This window comes from Clinocottus analis, unplaced genomic scaffold, assembly GCF_023055335.1.
Source record: "Clinocottus analis isolate CAN_PGR_092001 unplaced genomic scaffold, fCliAna1.0.p SCAF_19, whole genome shotgun sequence".
Lineage (NCBI taxonomy): Eukaryota > Metazoa > Chordata > Actinopteri > Perciformes > Cottidae > Clinocottus > Clinocottus analis.
Window position 1 is genome coordinate 13,989,673 of NW_027175920.1, and position 26,899 is coordinate 14,016,571.

Here is a 26,899-nt window from a genome sequence, read left to right on the forward strand (position 1 = left end):
GGTCCTCATGGGCGCCGCCTCACGTGGACACACTCCTGCATGCGGGGCTTTATCAAAAGCGCCTTCGATCAGCAGAAAGAAGAAAGGAAAAAAAAAACACATCTCGGGGAAAATAATTGGCCTGACGCACAGATGCACGACAAGATGGAGGAAAAAGGCGCCAAAGGAACGGGCGAGCCGCCGTCAATCAATCATCGGGGAAATGATGCCAACGGCAAGGTGATATGTTAAATATGTAATGTGCTCGCACTTTCGGGATCAAGCGGCGTGATGGTGGGTGTGTGCTGATGCCGCTGCGAGGCTTACCTGGAACGAAGCTCCCCTGCACCACCTCCTTGTACGCCCACCATCCTTCGTGAATTTTCGGCGGATTCGGCTGTGCTGTGAGGTCGGGGGAGAAGAAACACAGGAACAGGGACATCAATCACTTCCATTAGACAATTCAGTCGAGAAAAGCTGAAAAAGAAAAAATGGACCACGGGCGCTGCTGAGGCTGGGGTTGTTTCTTTTTCTTTTCTTTTTTTACCGTCCTCGCTAACCTTCTCTGCAAGAGGCCTCTGCAAATAGGGTTCTCTGGAGACGGGCCCCGTAGCACACAAGGCCTCAACCTCTCACCACACACACACACACACACACACCGCACACCGTGACGCGGCGACTCCCTCTGCGTATTTGTATAAGCGCGTGCCGTCACGTTGTGTGAGGAAGGAGGGAGGAAGCCCCAGATCGAAGCAAAGGTGGTTCAGTATAATTGAGGTGACGAAGTAAAAGGTCTCGGTTCAGGGAACGACTTGTGATCCAGAATTACCCGCCGAGCCTTTGGGATATTGCTTTCTTTTTTACGCCTCAACTTTTTCCTCTGCCCTTGTTTATATTTCGCCAAACGCGCCGAGCGAGGCGTAATCGACGGGGGTCGAAGGGGGTCGGCCCCTTTGCTCGCTCGTCTTTAATGGAAGTCGAGGCCCTGAAACAAAAGCGCCTCCTCTCTTCTCCTATCCGCACCAAACGGCGCCGGGGTTCCATTTCAGGAGGGGTGGCCCGGACATGGTCCAGAAAAAGGCAGTTTGCAGTCGGCCTCCCGAGAAAATTAAAGATTGTACCCGTTTTTTCTGACTGGTTTGACGGTGAATGAACCGGAAGTAAACGCCACCTTGTGAACGCAGAGCGCACCGGCCGACCGAGCAGCAGCGACTGGGTCTTTCTGGAACCACTAAAGCGAGGCTGGCCCGCTGCCCGGCCCTGAAACCTACTTCCACTTCAAATGCGATAGAGATTGTCCTCTTTTGGATGAAAGAAAAGAACGTGATCGCATTACATGTTGAAATGACCACGAGTGGCGCGTCAAGACGCCACGGCACTGTAAAAAATGGAAATGTGGACGCCGTCAGGGGCCCGTGTGTGGAGGAAGAGACTTGGTTTTTTTTTTAGAAACATGGACTCTTCAGCAGTCTCATGTCTTGGTAAAAAGCTTCTGAACATAACATACACCAACTAGGAATTTTATCTTTTTTTTTATGGCCAAACTGTCCCTTTCAGGCCGCTGGTGGCTGCTAAGACCCCAGAGATGTTCCTGCTTTTTTTTTTTTTTTTTACCATACCTGCACACCCCCGGTTACACCCGGCTCCCCTTCCTGACGCACCGCAGACACTCTGACGCCGCCGGCCCACTTTGTCCAAACCGCACGGCGTTTTCATCTTGTTTTATGAGATAAGAGCTCGGCGGTAAGAGGAATAATGAGGTGTCGGAGAGAACAGGAGAATACTGTGTGTGTGTGTGTGTGTGTGTCTGTGTGTGTGTGAGAGAGCCCTTGGGATTGGAGCTGCTGTAAGTAATAATATAAAGGAGATTCCAGGCCTGTGGCCATGATCCTCTTACAAGCTACTGACAAATATACAGATCTCTGTTACTCTCGGCTGCACATGTGCACGGCGCTGCAGCCCTTAATAACAGCTGCCGTCCCTGAGACACACAAGAAAGAAAAACAGAAAGACTAAAACAGCCTTGTTGGATTGATAAGCCCCACTCTCCCCCTTATTTCAGTCTAATTAGAGCGAGTGTGAAACAGTTTTATCTCCATCAGCTTCAGACAAATTGCAGCCGAGCTGCTCCAGTGAGGGATCTGGAGGTAAATTGGACCTTTCGTGATCCCCGCGGAAAGAACGGAGCTGTTGCCCGAACAGCAGCTCTAATTACAAGCAAAACGACAATGACGAATGCATGAATACATATTCATGTCATTATCTGTTTTCTGGAGGATGCGGAAAGTAAGAGAAAGAGAAAGGACGCCGTCTGAAGCGTGACCGCATGAAGAAAAAAAGCCTTTTCTAACTTGTAATTAATAATGGATTTTGGTTCATAATTCGATTATCTTATTTTTAAGGCTATTAAGAATGTATTAATGATGTTATTCTATCTATGTTGTACTTGATCATTGCAAACATTTACAAATACATTTAAATAAGACTTATATCATTATTTTGTAACACTATTATTAATTTCCTTATTCCGTCCTCATATCCTGAACGAGTAACATCGTTATGAAATGAAATCACAAAATGCATTTTAAAGGCTATTTAGAATGTATTCATTATTTTAGTTCATCAATGTCATTTCAAATGTTTAAAAACATATTGTATTTTACTAAGTAGTTATTTTTCAAAATTGCTTATTAATTTCCTTAATCCGTCTCATGAATGAACGTTCCCTATTGTAGTGGGATTACTCATGCATGATTCAAATAGTACTCACTCTTTGGGAGGCATCTGCTGTGTAATATGTACATCGCAGCAGCAAAGCCAATGACGCCCAACCCGAGCAACAGGAGATGAGTTCATGAAGCCTTTACTTTAATGGAGATTTGAGTCCTTCAGGTCATACGGATCTACTTCTATGTTTCCACATGTTTTCACTTCAGTATCTGTTTAATTCAGCATGAACATGAAGCCTGTGGTTATTGTGGTGGCGCTCTCCAGACTCCGAATATTCATCACGGGGAGCCAGTAGGTGAGGCATGATCACTTCACACACAGAGAGAGAGAGAGAGAGAGAGAGAGAGAGAGAGAGAGAGAGAGAGAGAGAGAGAGAGAGAGAGAGACAAGCACCAACCCATTTCTCACAATGTCTGGCTGTGGCCCCCAAACACACTTCCTGACATCAGCAAAAAAGGAAATGCCTCCAATCTATAAAGGGAAATGCAGACGAGACGCTGTGGGGGGAGTTTGAGGGGAGGGGGGGGGCATTGATGGATCACCATTTTTACGTTTCATTGAGTCCCGGAGCTGTTTAGGTAGTCAGCGTAGGCACAGTGCAATAACGCTATGCCGTTTAAACTATCAATTAAGTAGTGTGTGTGTGTGTGTGTGTGTGTGTGTGTGTGTGTGTGTGTGTGTGTGTGTGTGTGTGTGTGTGTGTGTGTGTGTGTGTGAAGATGCTGCATGCTGATGAAGGATTCAAAGTACTTTCAAATGCGTTTTATTTGGTTGATATGACGTTTCCAAGAGTATGGAAGTTGAATTTGCACAAATTATTCTGCAGCGCAACAATCTGACGGCGAGAATGAAGAGTCACTGCTCGTCCCCCTGTGCAGGGAATTGAATTGAATTTCTTTTAACAAGGAGAATCACGCTGCACGCAGTCAGTAAAGACTCCTGATCAGACGTCAGTGCAAACAGTTTAATAAATATCTTGACCCCGACTGATAGTAAAGCATTGTTGCTCAGTAATAAACAAACAAACAAAAATGTATTCGAGGAAATATCACAATTAGGAGATTAGTTTCAGTTGCTTTTTCCTGGTGGAAACGTTCCTTACGCGTGATGCGTTTAAGGATCATCTGAAAGATGACTTTATTAGGATTATGTCAGCTTTCAAAGCTCCTTGTTTCCCGCTGGCAGGTTTTGGTGTTCAGAAGGTTAATTCAAACTTTTGAATTGCCGCCAAAAAGAAAAAGCTAATTAGCTGCGTTTCCATCAACTGGTTGGGAACGCTAAAGGCTGCACATGGATGTAATCCACCAGTAAACCAAGTAATCCACCAGTAAACCAAGTAGATGTTTCTATTTCAATGCCTACTATGTTTCATCCGTTCTGGAGGGAAAGACAATTTAAATATATATTTGAGGAAGAAGCCGACAGCAGAAACAGCTGATCAGTCATGTTGTTTGCTACATTGGATCTTATTTGGCATCGACGTATTTATAATCCATTTAGCATCCTTCAGCTGTGTTTCGACAAAAAGGCAAAAAAAAACACCTCAAAAGAATGTAAAAACTTTTATCTAATCTCTTATTTCCATAGTGTGATACTTCAAATGGTGCACAGAATAGATTCATAGGAAACAGCTATTGAAGCTGGTTAATGAAGATAAGATAAGATAAATAGTGTCAATCCAGGAAACAAAAGTGTCCTTTATGATCCATAAATGAAAACAAGGTGTACGACATAAAGGCTGTACGCATTTGGCGTTTGAGGGACGTTTGATTTAATTCATTTAAATGTATTTTGAATAGACCAGAATCACAAATTAGATTTGCCTGAGAGGGCTTCACAATCTGAACACTTACGACATCCTTAGCCCGGGAACTCTTCCTGTGCTAACGGGAAAGCACGGGAACGCAACACGTCCGTTCCAGTCAGAGGGTTTCATTGTTTCAGACATGAAACACGGCGTTTCCTGCAGGATTCTGACCGCGCTGTCAACAGAGTAACGGCACCAGGTCAGCTTACGATCACCAGCCCACCTCACCAGGCGTGTTCAGAGAGGCGTGGTCAGAGAGGCGTGTTCAGAGAGGCGTGGTCAGAGAGGCGTGGTCAGAGAGGCGTGTTCAGAGAGGCGTGGTCAGAGAGGCGTGGTCAGAGAGGCGTGGTCAGAGAGGCGTGTTCAGAGAGGCGTGTTCAGAGAGGCGTGGTCAGAGACGCATGCTCAAAGAGGCGTGTTCAGAGAGGCGTGGTCAGAGTGGCGTGGTCAGAGAGGCGTGGTCAGAGAGGCGTGGTCAGAGAGGCGTGTTCAGAGTGGCGTGTTCAGAGAGGCGTGTTCAGAGTGGCGTGTTCAGAGAGGTGTGGTCAGAGAGGCGTGGTCAGAGAGGCGTGGTCAGAGTGGCGTGGTCAGAGAGGCGTGGTCAGAGGCGTGGTCAGAGTGGCGTGGTCAGAGTGGCGTGGTCAGAGAGGCGTGGTCAGAGAGGCGTGGTCAGAGAGGCGTGGTCAGCTCTGCCGCCAGTTTAGAGCGCGTCTGTGACAGCGTGTCAGATCTTTGTTTGCCCGTTTCCTGCATTGTGTATTTTTTCAAACTACGGTTACGCTTGTTACTTGCGTGCCGTGTATTTTTATTAATAATCTTCCATTTGCGACTTATTTAAGTTTTATGCTGAAGAAAAACACCGTGGTTTGGGTGAAAACTGTGTAATATGATTATTCTGCTCTTGGTTATAAGTTAGCTTAGCAGATCGCTAACTTCTATGAAGATCCATTAAATAAAAGCCAGGAATCCAGAGAAGAGTTGACGGTTTTTAGTGTTTAGTTTTTAATCTTGATTTAGTAACAGTCCACATACATACACATGATTATTAAGCTCAGAGTCAACATCCATGATGCCAGAAAAAGTAAGTAACCATTGACATAAGACTCCCTTGACCAGGTAACGTTTAAGCTAATTTTATCATTGATGTCAATGCGGAAATGCTAATCGCGACAATTAGCATTTATACAAACACAAGGTTGTATTAAAGCGGTAAACACACAGAGAATATATCGTAGAAGATATTTACATGATTCATACAGAAGTATTTACAGACTTCGATCTTTAGATGCTAGCACACAGTAAGTCTGAAAAGTAGCTGCAGCATGTCTTCAGAAAAAGAGCAAACTACGGTAAGAGAGGAGGGATAAAAGAAGATGCAATTACATTCTCTACCACTTGGCATCTCAAACACAACACATGAAACTGTGGGGCAGAAAAATGATTGTTTTGTTCAATAAGTAAAGTTGCTATGTGACTTCAGTCAGTCAAGTTTGTAAGTTTCGTAACAAAAGAAGGTTTAAATGAGATGACTCGTTTTTTACGGACCCTAACCCTAACGGTCTCCTGGGTAGAAGGTCCTGTGTTTGTCAGACACGACCTCCACCGAAGTTGCTCTGAGCGTCTGATGGTGACAGATGGGTTAGCTGAAGCCTCATTGCGTCGCTATCAGGCTGGCCGGCCGTCGGTAGTTGGCGAGCTGGGAGAGGAAGAGGTTGTCGTGTGTACTCGTCCCCGCGGGTCGTGTAAAGGGATCCGATCCATTGCTTAAATGTGAGGCTATTGAATGGCCCACAGAACAATAATGTAGTAAGAGAGTCACTCAGAAGAAAGAGAAAAATCAATAATCACTATTCTAAACTTAAACCCCCGTGTTTAAACCCATGTTCATTGGCCGACAGCAGCTGAAGGTGAAGGTGAAGGTGAAGGTTTGCCCCGTTCACGTCTGGACTCCACATAAAGCGGCTCAGACGGGCTCAGCAGGACAAGCTGCTGCTGTCGTCAGTTTTAAACCACACATTTCAAGACCAGGACATGGACCCGAGGCAAATGTGTACTTTGTGTTTCTGACCGCCCGTCACAATGTCCCAGACGTCTATTGCCTTCTCGACTGTCGGTGGTTTTTGTCAGCTAAACCTAATTAAAATGGGGTGGAGAAAATGTCGCTGGAGTCAAAGAAAAGAAGGGAGCTCATTTGCACTGGAAACGGAAGCAAAATGTCTCCGTTGACGGGACGTGGAGTTAAGCGTCGTCTTCAGTTGTGCAGTCAGGGGAAGGTTCTGGTGTTAGTCGGGTATCACGCGTCAGAACGGTTTGAAGTGCTGATGTTTAACATTAACATTTAAAAAGAGACTTTTCTCCACACAGTCAGGAGACATTAAACACATTCGAGTCCAACGCTATCTATCTTACAGCTTTAGTTACGGCTCCTACTCAGTCATTGTTTTTATCTTTTCCTTCCTTATTTCATCTTATCTTTATGCATTTATTCCTCCCATATTTCATTATTATGTCCTTCTGTCTTATTGTTTTATTCCAGTGTCACTCATCACTTTCTTTACTTGCATCAGACACATCAATAATATCACTTTCCCCCCTTACATTACATGTTTTATGTTTGTTCCCTTCATTTCTTTCTTCTTCCTCTTTGTCGCCCCCCTCCTCCTTCTCTCCTACTTTCTTTCTTTTATCCTTCCTTATTATTATCATGCTTCTGTGTTTCCTATTGCCTTTGTATATTTATTCATTTCCCTTCCTCAGATCATTACTAGTGTTTTATTTCCATCCTTTCTTCTTTCTTACATTTGTCCTTTCTTGCTTACATCTTATTTTCTTTCCTCCCTTCCTTTATTCTAACTACTTCATATAAAAAAACATCGGGCAGGACATATTGCTTTTTGTAACAGAACATGTTCCATATTGCTACTTTGACTTCATTAAAGTAACAATTTCTCTGCGGCGAGTCACCTAATCAAGTGAAGAGCAGGAGGCAGCCTCCGGTTCTGCTGAAGCCGATGCTGAAGTGTCTTAAAACTTGCATTCTCTCCACCGACCATCAGGGGGTCTCAATCTCTAGTTTCAAGTCTTCTTCAATACAGCGTGAGGTTTATTCAGTAATTTATGCTCCATTTAGACCGTAAAGCAGAGTATGCTTTAGGGCGGGGCCACAAGGTGATTGACAGGTGTCTACCGATGTCGCTGCTTTTTGCTCTTGGAGGAGTGGGCGTTTCCATTTCTTTCCTTTTTTTAAAGGACCAGCAAAACCTAGTTTCAAGTACATGAACAACTGCCCGAAACCCGGAACCACCAGAGACACCCAACGTTCATCTCCTCTTTCCCAACAACACGGAGCCTTGCTGTGGAGCTGTTTGAAAAAATGAGAAGGCTCCTCTTGAGCCGTATGACGGATCTGGTTGGCTGAAGCCTCTTACTGACCCGAATCCTATTTAGCACAGCGCCGGCCTATTTCACACTCATACTCGGGAGTCTGGCAGCTGGGTCGGCTGCATAAAGCCGAGAGAGAGAGAGGCAGAGAGAGAGAGAGACTCTAAATAAACAGTTCATTTTCACATAATATTCAAACCCCGACATTAATATTCATTGGAGGGAACAAGCAATCCTGAAGCCTGACCATGCAGAAAGAGAGTGAGGGGTTGTGACAGGGAGTGGGACAGGGACAGGTACGGGCTCAGATGGAGAGAAAAAGAGGGAAGAGGGGGTAAAGGAACGATGGATTGGAAAAGACAAGAGACAAATTTGAAAGCGGCGACATGCGTCTCTAAATGAAACTTGACCTTGCCAACAGCTGTGCTTACTGACTTATGAGACAATTATCTCCCACCGAGCTCCTATTGGTGCTCTTTAATAGCCCCAGCTGTGTGTGTGTGTGTGTGTGTGTGTGTGTGTGTGTGTGTGTGTGTGTGTGTGTGTGTGTGTGTGTGTCATATTTGCCTCTGTGTCACAAAGTGAGAGATCCGGGCCCTGAAGACTGAATCAAACCAATTGGGTTCCTATCTAAAAATGCTGGCATGACTTAACCCGGTGCTAACGTGGGTTAAAAAATATATAATAATAATAATAATAATAATAATAAATAATAATAAAGCGCCCTAAAAAAGACTTCCGGGAGGGCCAGCCCCATGTTGGCCCCAGACTGTGAGCGCATCACGGTCTCTCGCTCTCGTCAGGACAGAAGAGACAAGTCCAGCACTGCTCTTCACAGAAAACCAGAGACGCTCCAGGTAAAACACCTGGCCCAGATCAGCCCAAAAGCTAGCTTGCTGGTGGATTATGACTTGCTTGTGTTCTGACGACGCCTTTCACACAGAGGATTACGAAAATGTGGTGAGTGAAATGCCGGCTTTGTAACTTATTTTTTACATGTGCAGTCGTATTTAATCACACACAGTGCTGCTGTTGCTGCCACTACTGGTCAGAACTGCACAGCAGCTCTGTGTGTGTGTGTGTGTGTGTGTGTGTGTGTGTGTGTATGTGTGTGCAGGCTTTAATGTTGTTGGATAGTTTTGTTATTACTAAATGTGACTGGTTGTTTGGTGGTTATTTGGACAACATGCATTGTTGACCAGTTTAGGCTGGTCAAGTCGGTCAGTCAGTCAGTCAGTCACGATGGCTCCACGAAGTGGCCGCGCCTTTATCTCTTGTCAAAGTAGCCAGAATAGCTTTGCAGGTCGGTCCACACGTCCCGTGTGACCTCCTCCATGCCCGTAATAGTGAGATCGTGCTGCGTTTGACCTGAGGCTGCAATCTGTAGATCCCCGAGGAGTCCAGACACTGGTGCTACTGGCAGCGGGGGAGAGAGGTGGGGGGTCGCGCAGCGCGCTGTGGATGAAGTGGCTTTGTGCGTCAGGCTCTGTGCATTGTTCAACTGCAGCGCGCAGCACTGCGGATGAAGCGGCTGGTCGGGTGTGACACTTGTTTTCCTCAGTCCCGCCGTGATGTGGACTATACGGCACGCAGTGAAGGCCTAAATGCACCGCCACTGATCACTGATTTTATATATATATATATATATATATATATATATATATATATATATATATATGTATATATATATATATATATATATATATATATATATATATATATATATACTGAATTGTATTAGCCCTGTCTTCGCCCCTTGACAGCTGGGGTTGCCTCTAGCGCCCGCGGCCCTAATGAGGATAAGCGGTTCAGATAATGGATGTATGGATGAATGTATTAATAACATGTCCTTATTATGTCAAAGTGTTGGAATAAAGGGTAAATATTTTACTGCAAAGTAGTAATGTGTGATACCTTTTTTGCATTGAATGCTGAAATGTATTAAATGGCCCTACCAAAATAAAATCCACCAGCCGCCTCTGTGTTTATCATAGCCAGAAGCTGTAAAAATCCTCATCATTAGACTTTCATCCTTCCGACGGTCCCTGAACACATCATGTGCATAAACACTTTTTTTTTTTAGATTTGTCTCATTTATAATCTTGAAGTAATCAGATACAGTAGAAAGCATTAAATTCAGTTCAACTGGGAAGCCTCGGTCGACTCTGCTGAGAGCAACTGTATTGTGACAAAAATAAAGATGTCCTCCACTGGCAACACGTGGGAACATGTTGGATATATGTAATTTCATACATCTTATAAATAGGGATGTATCGTTGGTATTTTTAAAGTACAAAACGATGATTGACACATCGGCACATTTTTTTCCTTCCAATTGAACAATATATTACATGTTTAAAGTTATTACTATAAATATAAATAAATACAAAACACTTGACGTCAAACTTTTAAAACTTTAAACTATGAATAATATATTTAAAAAAGATACAACAGACACAAGCCTGTGTATCAGCTGGCCTGATGGGGACCGTGTGCAACACAACTCAGAAACGGTTGAATTCTAACAAATTGGCACCTGCTATTTGTACCCGACCCTAGTTGTAAATACATTTTCGATTGCAGAAATTCCACTTGATTTGTTTTTCTGCTTGTTTTATGACTCAGCTTTGTGGGGTACAGGAGCTCTTTAAGGGGACATGACAGTATGTCTTCATCTGAAAGCTGGAAACTTAAAGATTGATTTGAGATGCAGCTCAACAGTGCGTTCTTATCGTAAAATAATAAACAAGACATGAAACAATAAATTGTGATAATATATAAGGACATCAAACCGATGGATTGTCCATTTCCATCATTTATTAAATTGCTTAAGTTGTTAAAGCAATTTTTAGATTTGCCCAAAAAATGGTGACAGTGGGAACTGAGGTCATTGCGCATGAATACAACGGGGCTCATTGGATCCAGGAGAGTCTCGGCCTGCCAGTCAAACCCGACTCACACAATTTCAGGCCTGTTTATGGACATGCAGAGTTATTAAAATACAGCACTTTTAGAACGTGAGAAAAAAATTAATTTGCACTGGATGCAAAAAAAAAAAGAAACATTAAACTGCCATAAAGTACCACGTCTGGAAGATGCCATTTTTAATGTAAGAACGTAAAGAAATATTTTTCTGACCACAACAAAAACTAATTAAAGGATTTGTTGTTTTGTTCCTGGCATATGCTAAAATGTCATGAGCACAGTAGGGGCACTAGGGCGTTGATGGTTTTGTCACATCCATATAACACCATCTGTGTGCTGGCTGCGAACACACACACACACACACACACACACACACACACACACAGGGCTGGGTTTGAACTGCCTGTTCCACTCCTCCCGCCGTGGTTGTGAAGACAGTTGTGAAACTCATTTTGAAGATAACAGGGCTCTAAAAGTGGTCTGTTCGGGGGTTGTGTTTGCTTTGACTGACAGGTCTCTAAGAGAGGCCCTTCATCTCTTCTCCACAAGTCTGCTGGCTCCAGAACAAACGCCACGATATATCTGGTTTTCCTGCAACTCTCCAAAACCTCAGACTGATAATGTAAACGATAAGGAGGTCGGCGAGGTGCAGCGCGAGTAAAACAACTGGATCGTGTTGGTCTCCTCAGCCCAAACACACGATCTGATATCGGCTGAGACTCACTCTGGCTGCACTAATGGGAGAAGTTGGATCAGCAGAGCGGTGTTGTCTTACTCCTCGTGTCAGGACGGTGTCGGAGTATTCCAGAGAGCCACAGAGAAGTGGCAGAGTGTTTTGGGAAACCGGATCCGTCTCTGGCTCGCACGAGAACCCTCTCTGGAGGTTTCATGTGGACGCAGGATGTCGTCCCGACCAATCTTTGAGCAAACTTGTACGTATCTTCTTTGGCAAGAAGTCATGATGGATAATTCTGATGAACCCTCCCCCTGGAGGCGGGGTCTCCTAAGACGACCTGGCACGCTAGCATTTGATTGGCTGTGGATACCTGAAGGCTCACTCTGCAGGGCCGCTGTGTAAAAAAATTGACACGCAGTTCTTTTGTCGGAAAAAAACGCAGGAAAAAAAGAGTAACTTTTTGCCAGATACCAAAGAAACCATTATTTTAGGATATGTTGCGCACGACCAGGCACAGAGGAGGCGAGCGGTGTCGGTGTGTGTGAGATTTATGTCCGATCAGAAGTGTTTTTGGATGAGGAGCATCACACAGCTGCTCCACTAAACTCTCTGGTCCAGAAGGAGCCCCAAGAGGGTTCTATGTCTGAATAATGTAACACACACACACACACACACTATAGGGCAGAAGGATTTTATTGAAATATTACAACTTAATTGTCGTAGTATTAAAACTTTTCTTTTTCTTAATATAATGACATAATGATATTTAAGTTTTCAGAATGAGCAGAAGGTTTTAGACATCTTGCTAAAAAACAACACACATGAGCTGCAAGTCCAGGTGTTTAAAGAAGTTACGTCCACACACCAAAGACACAGAGGAGGAGAGGAGGACTAAATCTCTCCTACAAGCATCGACTCAGCAGAAGACATTGGATCTGCAGGATAATGAGTATTTGAAAGCAACACAGAGCGCCAGTGAGCCTCGTTGAAGCATATTCTGTTATGTTCCTATATTCTAAATTGTCACCTGGAGTCTTAATTTAGCTTCCAGCTACAAAGACGTTTCCACCGGAAATTGGTGCATAGAAATTGCACAGAATGCAGGGAATTAAAGTTTTGGACGCTCAAAAAGGATGCGCTCAAAATAATACGCCCCCCTTCTTATTTGAAACCTGCTCTCTGTGGTTTGCCAACTTGTCCCACTTCCCGTTTGAAAAAACTTGGTCGGCATCTTTTTTTCCTCCAGCGAGAGCCGGAGTAGCTGCTAAGAGGAGAGTGCTGCAGCGTTGTCACACTGACTCACTTCTTTGCAAACAGCAGCAGCAGAGTTTACCCTCGATGTTTAAAACAGGAAGTCAGAGAAATAGAATTAAATGCAGAACACGCTTGTGTTTGTAATTATAGCCTTCATGGACATGGAAGTGTATGACATTGGACTCCATCCTTTATTCTTTGCTTAGTCTGCCTCGCAGAAGCACTTTGTAATTGCTGGTTTTGCAAAGTGCTACGTGAATAACCTTTTATTATTATTATCATCATTATCAGATTAACGGATTAAACTTTCATTGCGCAGCACGAGACTAATAGCCTCCAATCTAGCGGTAAATATTACAATTACACGGACGGGTTTTCTGCGTGTTTGTGTGAGCCAATAGGCTCTTTGATCAGGCGACAGCCGGGCGGCATCCCCCATCATGCAACGGGGTCTTCCGGTTGGAATGCGACGAACGACCTCAAAAACATTTAGGACAAACAACCTCATCGGAAACATTTTTATGTTTTAAATTCATTCCCGCCGTGCTGCTCATGAAAACGACTAAATGAACCGCTGTCATGACGCGCTCACTTGAAGTGCAGTTTGAAGGAGCATATGAAATACTAAGAGGTAATTATGACCCTTTGAACTCCCTAACACAAAGCAGTTTATGATACATAATTAATACTGCCAATGCCAAGACACCATGAATACAGCTTCCCATCCTTTTCTTTAATTCCATGACATCAGACTGAAGCACTGACCAAACTACGGCTGCAACTAACGATTATTTTTTATAATCAACTTTGTGTTTCACTCAATTGACTAATCTAATGACTATTTCCAAAAGCAAATTAAAATAATGACTCAAAATGGTGTAATATGAACTTCAAATGTATTTGAGTAACAAGATCAGAACATCATCATAACAAATGAATTAAACAGTATTACAAACTAAAGTGCAAATATGCTTTAAAAGTGAAGAAAAAATGCAATCAAGCCTCTGAAAGTGCCAAATAAACAAAGAATAACTGGGATGCAAGTGACACTGAAAGTCCAGTCCTGTTGCTCTCTGTCAAGACTCCCGCCATCTGAGGAGTGCATGAGCCTCTCTCGTCCACACACATTTGTACTAAAAGAGAGAGAAAAACACACAAAGCTTTAATTATCACCTTGTAGGCTATAGTATCATAGTTTATTATAGGATACAATTACGAGTAGATCTCTGGTAAATATTGTTGATATGAAATTATTGTTTTCCACAATCTTTTGTCTGAAGAATGCTAAGTGGAGGAGGTTAACTCTTCAGAACGAACAAAAAGACAGACTACTCTGATAATTCACTGATTCACCACATTGCGCTTAACATCACTGAAATAGAGTTACGAGCATGCTCCATGAGACGTTTATTTTCCAACATGTAAGCTAAGGTAACAATAGGTTAACGAGGCTAATGCTAATTAGTTAAACTGTCAAACTCACCCGTCAGGAGAAGACGTGGTGGCTCCAGGCTGCTTGTGTGGGAAATGCTCGGGCACTGCCGTAGAGCTGCCGTAGAGCTGCCGTAGAGCTGCCATAGAGCTGCCGGAGAGCTGCCGGAGAGCTGCCGTGAAATGCAGAAACCGTTTTGCTGATGCGGCATTCTACGGTTTTGTTTGGCTTACTGACAAAATGCTCTCATCCTTTAGAAATTCTGGGTCTCGCTTGTGTTGCCTCTCCCACGTGCCGTTGCGCCATAATTGTTCGAAAACATTCTTCTTCTTCGTCCTGGTGCGTGTAACGTTAGACAATTGGACGCGATACTGCCCCCAGCACTTCATGTCGTGCGTCGCAATGCCGAATGAAGATGACAGGTAGCGCTGAATCTTTTTATTATATACGTTGCATTGACGATAAAAATGTGCGTCAATGATTTTTCATAATCAGCGCCGTCGATTATGTCGACTAATCGTTTTCAGCCCCAGACCAAACACGTGCCGGCTGTGTGTGAACACCGGCGTGGATTGTTCAATGAGGTTCGATGACGCCTGGATTAAGACGCCAGCTCCTCCTGTGCATCGGCCCCGCCCACTTACTGTGGAGCTTCCTTGCCCCTCCCCACGCCGTCTCCCTCCTACGCAAACGCACACCACTCCTGCTGCAGGACACACATCTGCACAGGATTATCAGATTAGCAGCTGGAGATTTTCCCTGACGGGGGGCCTGTGTGTGTGTGTGTGTGTGTGTGTGTGTGTGTGTGTGTGTGTGTGTGTGTGTGTGTGTGTGTGTGTGAGAGAGTGAATTGGGGCATGTGGATGACGCTGTTTTGCCTGTGAAAACTCACCGTCTACCTGCAGTGTGTGTGTGTGTCGTCTCTTCACAAACACAGAATCAAGTGCATGCTCTCACACACACACACACACACACACACACACACACACACACACACACACACACACACACACACACACACACACACACACACACACGCAAACACTCAATCCCATCCCTCCCTGTGGTAAATTACAGCTGGCGTGGAGGTCGTCTCACTCCGGCTGGCTGATAGACTTCAGATTCCTGAGCAGCAGCTGTGATGAGCTACGGCTGCTTGGGGACAGGCAAGGTGGTCACACACACACACACACACACACACACACACACACACACACACACACACACACACACACACACACAACTATATACTATTTTTTTCTTTCTGTCGTTTACATGTACTATTGTGCATGTATAGAAGTATGAAGAGCTACGTGAAACCGGAGTCAAATTCAATATTAATGGTTGTATTTCTATTTAAATACTTGCTATACTTTTTCAGGTCGCTGAACTTTGGAACCTTTACAAGTGCGCAGACTCAGGAAGAGGATTTGAAGAAGAAAAAAGGGAGCGATGGCTGGCGGTTGTTTTCCCGGTGGCATATGGCCGGGCTGGTGGAGACACGTGTTATTGTCACGAATACACCGCAGGCCTCTACCCTGTGATTCCATCATCCCATTTAAATTTCTAAGCTTGCCCAAAATTTTCTAAGCTTCCCCGAGGGCATGTTTTCTCTCTCTCTCCCTGTCTAAAAAAAGGTTGCCATGTGATTATCTGAGGTGGTCACAGTTGCTCACAAAATGAGGTTTGGGGTTGGGGGAAGGGGGGGCGTGTCTCTTGGGCCTTGATTTCCACTGTAATATGCAAGTCCTGCCCCTCTGTGGAAACAGCATGATCATGGATCCAAGCGGAGAGGAAGCAGACTTGTCTTTTGTGCAGAATAACACAGTCACAATGCCAGAAATCATTAAAAAGGAGAAGAAGAAAAAAAGGAAAACAATAGATTCTATTCATCCAATATTTCTCCAAGTGCCAACAAGTGTTGGGTAAGATTTTAAATGAGACAATGAGTATCAAATCTTTTCACTGAAACACCACTATTTTAAGGTGAGCTCCGGTTGCTTTTTTCAGATATAAGGAAGCATTCACTGCAGATGATGTGTTCAAGCACCATCGGATGAAATTTGTAAAATTTGATTTTTTTCGGTACAGCTTCTGGCTTTGACACAAAAGGTGCCGTTTCAGGCATTGAGTAAAGAAAACATGTTTTTCAACCCTTGGAGTTCAGAGGGTTCATGTCCCCTCGCGACCAGGTGCTGAGATTACGTCGCCTCGATGTTCGGCTTCAGCAGCTGGTTCTGAAAGTTTTCAGAAAGTACTGTATATGTGCCAAGCGGAGAAAACCATGACTGCCATTGCAGTCTCGATGCTATTTCGGCAGAAGAACTTTATTATCTTTCAACACTCCTATCCAATATGTCGGATGGAAGTGAAAAAATAATAAAGTTCGGATGGGAGTGAAAGATAATACACTTCTTAAAATCCCCATAGAGGGAAAACAGGAAGTGCACAGAGTGGTCACAAGCAGAGGGCCCTCCCATTATTTTGTTGGCCCTTTATTCTAAACCCCAACAGTTCACTTAACAACCCCAGTGGCCCATTTGTCTAACAGCCCGTTTTCCTTAAAAACCAAACGGCTATTGTTCTGATGGCCCATTGTTCCCAAAATATACACTCAGCCTGCAACAGATATTGTCGGACATTCACGATTTATTTTCCCCCACTGTGGCACAGACATGATCCACAAATATCGTGGCAACCATACACTGTATTTATAAGAAGCGGACATAGTCGTGAAGACGCCGTTGTATTGGTTTGTGAACTGCAGTTATGAAGCCATCTTGGATTTTGTTTTGCAACCAGCTGATCTTGGGCGGGTCTGGTTGAGGCACAAGCAGAGTTGGAGCAGGTCATCGTAGAAAAATAAAATATTGCACCCATGAAAGTCATGTGCTTCTGCTTTTTTCTTCTTCTTCTTTCTTTGCAGGAAGAGCGTGTGTTTTTGGAGCAACAGGCGTTTGTTGTCTGCTTAATGGGCCATCCAAAAAAAGTCCCATTGGACCGAAATCTCATTTGTCCCACTATCGGGGTTTTGGAATAACGTGCCGTCAGAACAAATGGTTTGGCACCAGGAAAAAACAGAGAAAGTTCAACAACTGAAGAACACTCTTGGACTGAATCCCAGCTCCTAAACAGGTTGTCAAATTTGCACAGGAAGACATGACAGACGGCCAGCTGACACTCCTTCAGCACAGCACTTTTGCTGTAGCACTATAGCTGACAACACAGAAAGTCTATTCATGGCATGCCAAGGCGAACTCTCCAGTTATGTGAACAAAGGATCAATTTCTGTTTATGCTCAGCAAAAAAAAAAGAAGAGAAAAATGAAAAAGGTTGCAGAGAAAAGCTTTGTTGTTTCAGAGCTGCGTGATGAATTAGCCATGTTATTGTAATATAGACACAACATTTTAGAAGAACGTATAGAGTAAGCGTTCCTCATTTTTACTGCTTCTGTTGCTTAGTGGGGAGTGAGGGGGGTTTAGAACAATTTTAAAAAATGTAATCGATTTTAAGACATTTTTACTTAGAAAAGGGCTTACGGTGTTAAATACATAGTTCAGAGCATATCTATTGACTCAACATGGCGACAGCTCAGGTCAACATTAATCTCTTTATTGACACCATATCGTTCCATAGTAACTGTTAGTTGCAAGTTAATTTTCCGACAAACGTCCTAAAGTTCCAAGTCAAATTGGATATGAGTATTTTGCTCGTCGCTATATAAGATTTTTGCAACCAGTGAAGATAAGCTGTGGAAGCGTGACATAGAGAAGGCGTTTATCACTCTGGTAGATCGCGACCTGTCAATCACAAGGTAGCCACACCCAAAAGCACACCCAGCTTTAAGGGCTGTTTTACTCTAAATGGCACTATAATTTACTCAGCGGTAAAAGGACCGAAGAAAAGTGCTTGATCACTACTTGTCATCATTCACCCATTCATACACTGATGGCAGGGGTTACCATGCAAGATGCCAGCTGCCCATCGGGTCTCGAACTAACCATTCACAACCGTTTATACACCGCAGGCAGCGCCTGCGGGAGCAATTTGGGGCTAAGTGTCTCGCCCCAAGGACACATTGGCATGGACTTGGGTGAGACACTTAACCCCAAATTAAGTGGGGTTAAGTGGCGGGGATTGAACCGCCGACCCTCTGAGCCACCATCGCCCCCCAAAGGAACATCATGCTGCATTGAAGAAGACTTGAAACTAGAGATTAAGACATCAACTTATTTTGTTTACTGAGGGAAGAAATCAAGAGAGAAATAAAGCCATTTTCTCATGGACTTCTATACAGCCAAACTTCTATACAACCAGTAGAGTCAACCTCGGATGGACAGTAGAAAGAACGCTCAAGACGCTTCCGCATTTCCTTCATTTCTCAGACTTCGAGGTTGCCGCCTGGTTGCAACGAAACTCTTCTGTACTTTTCCGGAGGCAACGAGCGACAACCAACGAGCGGCAACCAACGAGCGGCAAGCAACGAGCAGTTGTTGACAATGCTGCGAGCAGCAACACCAGCGGTAAAGCAGAGCGATCAGGTCACCGCTTCCCTGAACGTTGCACTTTGTTAGTTAAATACAACAAAGGGAGAGGAGAAAGCGAATCAGCAGGGTTTGTTACCACTCTGTCACAGTGTGGGCATGGAAGCAGTTCTTGCTGAGGACGTTAAGGCAAAGCCAAGGAGTGAAGAAAAAAAAAAAGGCATCTCTGTGTCTGAACAGATGGGAGAACGGCAGACAGAGCTGTTTACCTGGCACATAGTGTGAAATCCTGTTTAGGACTGGCTTTTTGAGCAGAGGAGGCACACAAATACTGCGGGGAAAGAAAAAAAAAGATGTGATGAAAAGGAGAGGTAAAAACCCTCTGAATGTGTGTGCTCACGGCACAGCGACAAACATATTCCCGCTATGGCCTTTAGCCAGAAAAGAAATACACCGAGTAAAAACACACGACAAGTCTTTATAGATCTGGCCACAACTGGAGTCCAACAAAAAATCCATATTTGTTTTTTTTCTCCGCCTCCGCAGACTCTTCTGTTTATCTGGTCGGTCTGACTTTCTGATGTTTGATTCGGTCATTAGAGCACAGATCCAGCCTGAAGGCAGTCTGATCATTTTCATAATGGCTGACAGTTCCGTCAATACTTGTGGGCATTCATAATTATATCTCCGCCGAGTACAAAACAGAATAACTGAGGATCCAACTATACCAGCCTGAACTAACACTGCCAATGAATGACGCCGATTATTGCTATTCAAACATCATTTGAGTTCATTAAATGCCACGGGCAATTTAGAGTCACACCAGTGATGGTGAAGCCTTTTGGTGGACGAGTCACACAATCAAGATTTTCACCCTGGAGACCGTGGTTCGTGTCCCGTGGGGGAAAAAAAGACATCCTTGACGTCTTTTCCTTCAGTTTTGCTATCTAACGTACGACTCAACCAACGTGACAAGCTTCCTTCTTTTACATTTTCTTTTCTGAGTTCTTATTAAAAAAAAACAACCCAATCCTACGATGTAAACCTACGTTTAAGTGTATTGAGAGAGAATGTGTGCATGTAACGAGCCAGACCTGTACATTTCCTGTGAAAACGGAAATTTACTGAAAAGACGAGAGACAAGGAAAAAACGGGACACGCCATCAACAAATTAGGGAGTGCGAACGTGTTGGTTATACTTTATTGTATGGAACATTATTTTGCACTTTGACCTACTCATATTCAAGGAATGTATTTCCATTTCCTGTACAAGCCGCTTTCAATAATAAAAAAAAGTATCTACATTTGTAGCATTATTGGTGGATCACTAGTAATGGTATGGCCCATCTTTAGTTCGAGCACAGCACATAAAGCAGACTAGCAGGGGCCCAACAGGTTATCATGGCCCCTAGGCCCCATATTGAGTCAATCCGGCCCTGCTTTATACCCATAACACTGTCTCCTATTCATCATCCCTACATACTGCCTCTGTGGAAAACCACAATGACAGATGTAAGGAGAAGAAAAGGAAAAAATACTTTCATGCATTAGAAATGAGGCTTCCTCCATCGTGGCTATTATTGAATTGTATTTTAAGATCATGAGAAAGAAAAGGTAGCATTAAAACCCACAGAGCTGACTGAATATGACACAGATGAAACAACCGTAATGGATCAATGTGGAGAGCGAGTGTGTGGAGGGGTCAGCTGCCTACATGCAGGCCCGTGTACATCAAAGCACCTTTGTCAGATACCCTTGAAATCAGCTTTTTAGTGATCCGCGATGTAATGGCAGCATCAAGATAATTACTTGGCATTATTTGCCATTTTTCGGGAGCAAACAGCAAGAACACTCAAGCAAATTAATACAATACGGAACAAATTTGCTCCGCTAATTTTTAGGACAAAATAAGGAAAATAGAAAGATGTTGACCAATCAGAATGGAGGACGAGGCTCTGGAGAGGAGAACCTGGATGAGATTGACCCGACGCTGACATCGGGTAATTACCCCCCCACCCGTACCGCCAGAGTAATTTACAGCCAGGGCAAACAGGCACAATGTTACAGAGAACTGTAGTGCTGGAATATAAATCCCCAGACCACCTGACCTCGGGCCTGATGACGAATCCAGATCCCTGCCTCCGACCTAATGCAGAATCAAGAGGGAATTTGGTGTTTGGCGCTGCAAGCATCATATTACATTTTAGTCCCTCTAAAAAAAAAAAGTCCCTCTACAGCAGCATTACTGTGCAGAAATAATGACCCGATCACTTCACAGACTTCACAAATCACAGACGTAATAGTCCCAGATAACGGAGGCGGGCTCCCTCGTTGCCACAACACTGGAGAACACTTCAGTTCCAAAGCTATGCGTTTCCCACTTGTTGTTTTACGTATTCAGCTCATTAAATCGGCTATACAGGAACACGCTCAGGACCAAGGGCCGAGAAACACGCCGACAATAAAGAAAAGAAAAAAAGAGATCAGCGAGGGAAAGAGCAAAGCGGAAAAAGCGGAAAAGACAAGACAAGCGCTCCGCCACCACTACTTATTTTGCGATGGCGGTAATATATCGTGATATTACAAGAGGAAAAGGGAACACTGCTCAATGTATTATTCTACCTCCTCACTCTATTAAAAAGTCTGTGGAAGAGAAATTAGGAAAAGAAAAAAAAAACTGTAAACATGCATTTAATCGTTTAATAGAGGAATGGAAATGAGTAGCCTGCCCCATAAAGTAGGCTAATTAGTGAGTGTAGTCAGTAGTAACAGCCATGCTGTTGTTTTAAGTGGCGAGTGAACTCGATGAGTAACCTGGATATGAGCAATAAAGTATTTTTGTGAAAAACGTATTACTCTTTTTTAACATTTTATTATTTAACATTAACCTCTCCCTACCCACCCACCTTAAACCCCCCCTCCCACAAAACAGCAAAACTGTGTAAGCCGGCAATCCCGCAAGTCTTAGAGGGATCAGTTATAAGCTATTTATTTTGGTTTACAACTCACAGAAACATGAAGTAGGTGAAATGTACATAACTGACTCACGTTCTTTGTGTTCACATACTCGGCCGATAAAGCTCTGATATGCCAGAGACGGAAAACCTTTGAGAATGACGATTTCAGCTCCTCCGTCTTCAGAAAGCCCCCAAGGCTGCCGTCGCCCCCCTCCCCCATCCCCCGTCCTGTGGAGTCAGTACCCTGCTCACGGTCATTGGAGCCAAGCTCTGCCTCTTGATTACATCACGGATTAGGAGTCTTGAGCACCGAGGGGACTTTCATGTCCACGATCCACGCTCAACTGTGAGGGGATAATAGCCTTCCCTTGAAGTCTGGTCTCGCCGCATTATCGTGCCTCGCGTACCTGACATTGAAGCTACGTGGCAACAATTGGCTGAGCTGCACACCGTCCCATATTAGTGTGGAGAGAGAGAAATATAGAGAGAGAGAGGTAGAAAAGAATCACAGACAATCCCAAGCATCACCGTAGGAAGGATTTTTGCTGGAGGACGTGACTCACACGACAAGTACAAATGACAAGCCAGTGTTTTTCCTTTTACAAATCAGCACGTCCACACGAATACTTCTACTCCTCCCGCTTAACGCAAGGCCCCCGACCGGAGACACGAGCAGCACGGCCAAAAGAAATCCTTGTCAAGAGTGAAAAAGACACACAAAAATCCAGCGAGATATTGAACGTGACAATTCCTTCTGGACTGTGCTCAAGGTGGCTTTACAAGCATGTGCCGAAGATTTCCGATCGTCCATTTGAGTCCGGAAAGTGCTCGGAACAATTGTAACGACGACATACTCAGACACTTTTAACTACTAAGTTAAACTACTTAAATCGTTGTCTGTTTTGTGTGTGGGTGTGGGAAAAAAACTGAATTGATTAACATGCAAAGCAGCAGAAACAGAGGCCTGGATATTATATGTATGTATTATGTCCGATTTAGAAAAACAGCAGCTCCTACACTTCCCATAATTCACCTCATTCATTGGACCTTCCCTGTGTCAACATTTAAGATTCACACCTAAAAAACATTCAGTGTAACGTCACAAGGAAAAAATGTCCCCGCCCGCCGAAAAACATAAAGTATGCTGCTTTGTGTTGCAGCGTAATGTTTGCGTTCCTCGTCGCGTGAAGACCTCGACTCTCCAGCTCCTTTACTGTATGAGCAAAAGTAAACACAATTGAATACCTATTTATTCCTAAAAAGGGGAATACCACCTAATTTATGAATTCCAATATGTTATGTCTCATCTATTGCAATGTTAGGAAAATTTTAAAAAAAGATGGAGGGCTCATAAAATTGTTGCTAAACACGCCGGGTGCAGCATCTCGGTCTTTGGAGCCGTTCCACACTTTAAACTTACCGACTTCAAACATTTGCGTTTTAGAGCTCAAAGGTTTTTGGGAGACAGAATTTGTTAGCTTAAACATTTTAAGCAACCACAGGCTATAACTTGTATGAATTTGTAAAATGGTCGTAGTTCCCCTTTAGGAAAATGACATGCTGTGACTGGGAGCTAGTTCAACATGTTGCAATGTCCAAAGAAAACCAGGCTTCCGGACTGAAGCTAACAACACGCACTTCCGTGTGGCGTCACGTCAGAGGTCATGATGCAATAAAGAGAAGATAATTGCTCCACCACATAACATAAAAACATAGCATTCATTCTTGCTAGCACACACACGCTATGATCAAAGTGAGCAAAACTACAACATAACGCCACAATATTAATCACAATATGAAAATGAGATATTATCAAACCTGGTGTTGCCCTTATCGGTCACGTGCTAAACAAACAGAAGTACAACACCTGGCGTTTCATGTGTGCCTCTCCTGTCTCCCCATATATTTTTTCTCTTTTCAAAATAAAAGCACCAGTACAAGACAAAACACTAGAAACAACCGATTTTCTTTTGTTTATATTCACAAGGTGCATTTTTATAATATAAGCCTGTTGTTCGAATGTATGTAAACAGCTAAATAAGTAAATGGTGGTCTAAAGTATTTTAATAGTTAAATTCCCCCTCCTGAAGCGGAAGTCAGTGGCAGGACGAACACACAGCATCTGAACTCCATAACTGCTCACCAATACACTGTCCCTGCTCGGTTATTAAAACATACTCTGACGGAATAAAGCACATTGTCGGGAGGGGCGGAGCCGCTGACGCACGGCGGGTGTCACATAAACCCTACTCACCTAAAGCCTGCGGCCTGTATACAAGAGAGACACGGCGTGAGTCATGCGTCATGCGTAAATACAGTGCATTACGCACGAGGCATTTTGTACTGTAGTGAATTTGCATGAAGTCTGTATTCGGTGATATAATTGTATTAATTTCCACATTCACTTATATGCAACTTTTGTATCCATTTGTATCGCCGTTTTGTGCGTCAGTCTCTCTTTGGAGTTGTTGGATAGTTTAAACACACAGGAGCGCGTCGTAACTTCGTTCTGTTGCAAAGTCACGCATCCGATGAATCGTTTCCACCCCCTCTCCATTGATAAGCGCGTGATGGCTGTGAACGCATCTGCCTGCACGGCGCGCGCACGCGGCACGACCGACACCTTGCGCACAACTGCTGTTTCTGATAAGAACTGTAACGGAATGGAGCAACAAAACACTTAAAAAAAGAAAGACATCCATAATGTTCAAAGCGATTTGCAATATCTTTTTTGCATTTGTTTTTTTTTACAGCCCACCCGTGTCACGCGTGCGTCAGAAGTCTTGCGCATCCAGTCCTGGAGGCTACACGGCGACTGTCTTAAGTCACACGCACGCGCACACGCGCACACACGCTGAAAGATCTATAACCAAAGAAGAGCAGGATTACTCCATGCCCTTGCTCATGAACTGGGGTACATTTTGCAGTTCTCTCTCTCTCTCTCTCTCTCTCTCTCTCTCTCTCTCTCTCTCTCTCTCTCTCTCTGCCACAGCGCGCCCGTTATGCATTTATAAATTACCTCCCTCCCTCCACTCTCACACACACACACACACACACACACACACACACACACACGCACACACACACACACACAAACTGACACACAACACTCAGTCTCAATCGTCACACAAAATTGCAGTGAAAAGTGAAACACTCGTCGGATGCACCTGCTGCCCCTGAGAGACACCAACGACGCCCACAACTCACCTGATATGCAGACGATCACATTGGCATGAAGAATGATCAATATTTCCCAAATTATATCCATCCTCTGTCTTCATTCCACGTGCATTACGCACAGATCAGAAAGATTCAAACGAGGCTTTTTCTCTTGTTTTTTTCTTTCTTCAGTTGCGGATGTCCTGTGATCTCTGGCTGAATCCCGCTGTACACCTTCCACCAGGTATGTTCCACTCCAGACGCATCGCAGGTGATCAAAGCCTATAAGGAATAAATGTTGCACCACCAAATGTAACAATTCCAGAGATGGTGCTGGTGGTGGTGGCGGCAGTGAGAGGGGGGAGAAAAAATATTTAAAAAATATCGGTTGAACTCCAAGACAAAACCGAGCAAGGTACGCTGGTCCTCAGTCAGTTCACTGTGTTATTCCAGTGCGCCCCTTAGCACGCGACACGTCCATCCATCCATCCGTCCATCCCTCCATCCGGCGCCGCTTCACAGAGTGGACATCCCGCTACCACCGCGGAGAGTCGCACATGATCGTGTCAGTGGGGGATCTGTGTGTGGAGGGAGAGAGAGTGAGAAGAGAGAAGAGAGAGAGAGAGAGAGAGAGAGAGAGAGAGAGAGAGAGAGAGAGAGAGAGAGAGAGAGAGTTTAATGAGGTGGGGCAGCTGTGGGATCGGACTAACACCTGGAGAGACGCCGCGCAACTCAGACTCAAACTCGCGTCGCCAGGTGGCGAGCCTCTGATCCAGACTTCTCCGGCGTCACCGCGAGGGACCAGAGCGTCGAGCGGCGCGGAATGAGACCGAGACTTCCGGTGCGGACTGTCAAAATTAAAGCCTCAGGACGGTTGTCTTCGAGTGCCCCCCCCCCCCCCCAACCCCCCCACACACACCTCCCTTCCACCATTACCGTGTCCACCCTATCTCATCTAGCAATAATAAATAATCATAAATTAATATATTAAAAAAAGTAACAGCTGCAAAAAAAAAACATCAGGACACGTAAAACTTCAACTCATAAAATAACAAAACTACTAATAATGTTATAGTAATAATGTGATGACTGTCAATCAAATTGATGTGTCCATATTATTAAATCGAGATTTGTGCTACTTATTGAAGCATTGGCGACATCATAACTTCTTATCACTCTGAGCACCTGCACTTCCGCCTTCTTAATTATCGTCACGGCTGTTTTTATTGATCTATGCTTTTATTTTGTACTCCACAAACGCCTGGTTTCCGGTTATGTCGCCTCCAAGTGCCTCGCTTGACGCGAGGTTCGCTTCGCTCGCATCCCACCACACACCCAGGGCACGCGCGCGCGCGCGCACACACACACAAACACGCGCGCACACACACGCGCGCGCGGATTCTTCGAAGTTAACAGCGCGTTAATATTAGTCCGGATGTCCGAAGTGTGTTTTATGGCAGGAAAATAAAAGACACTTACAGCAGAGCGCAGACAAACGTTCACGGCACAAAAAAAAGGAAAAAAGAGGAGCGCAGGAAACTCCGGACCGCGCAGCTTTTGACGCACCAGAGAATCTGTCCTGGAAACGAGGCTCTGCGTCCAGAACTCAAAGACGACGGATGAAGAAGACGAAAGCAATCCAACTTGTCAATAAAAAAACATAAAAAAGAATTATTAAAAAACAAATAAAAGACGATTTGTCCTCAGAGGAATCGCTGATAATAAAGAGCAGACAACTAAAACAAGTCCAAACGTCCTTGCGGGCGGCTCGCAGCAGTGGTCTTGGCGGCTGCTCCAGTCTGGCATCGGGCACTCAGCGATGCCATCCAGGTCTGCAGATCTGGCTCTGCGCGCTATTAGGGATTCACGAGGAGCAGCTTCGGCGCGCGCGGCCGAGTTGCAGCGGATGCGCGCGCACTGGCGGGCTGGCGGGTGGGGGCAGGTGGAAACATGTTTTTCGGTGTTTGAATATTAGTTTTTGTTGAATCAATGAAACCGTTTGCTAAAAAGAACGCAACAGACACGCAGGTGGTGTCACGTGGTGCGGGTTGACCGCAAAAGGGTCTGAGCGGAATGTGGAAAAGACACAAAAACACCGCAAGAGAGCCGAGAGAG

At 44.4% G+C, this 26,899-nt stretch overlaps 1 protein-coding gene across 1 annotated transcript in view; it reads right to left on the minus strand.

Moving 5' to 3' along the window:
• ca10a (carbonic anhydrase Xa) overlaps window positions 1-26,621 on the minus strand; it is a 175,078-nt gene extending 148,457 nt beyond the window's left edge. The window contains exons 1-3 of the mRNA XM_068583221.1: window positions 26,264-26,621; window positions 24,833-25,362; window positions 307-381 (exon numbers count right to left, since the gene is read on the minus strand). Coding sequence (XP_068439322.1) covers window positions 307-381; window positions 24,833-24,893 — 136 coding nt within the window. The 5' untranslated portion in view covers window positions 24,894-25,362; window positions 26,264-26,621. The remainder of the gene's footprint in view (window positions 1-306; window positions 382-24,832; window positions 25,363-26,263) is intronic.
• Between the last annotated feature and the right edge of the window lie 278 nt (window positions 26,622-26,899).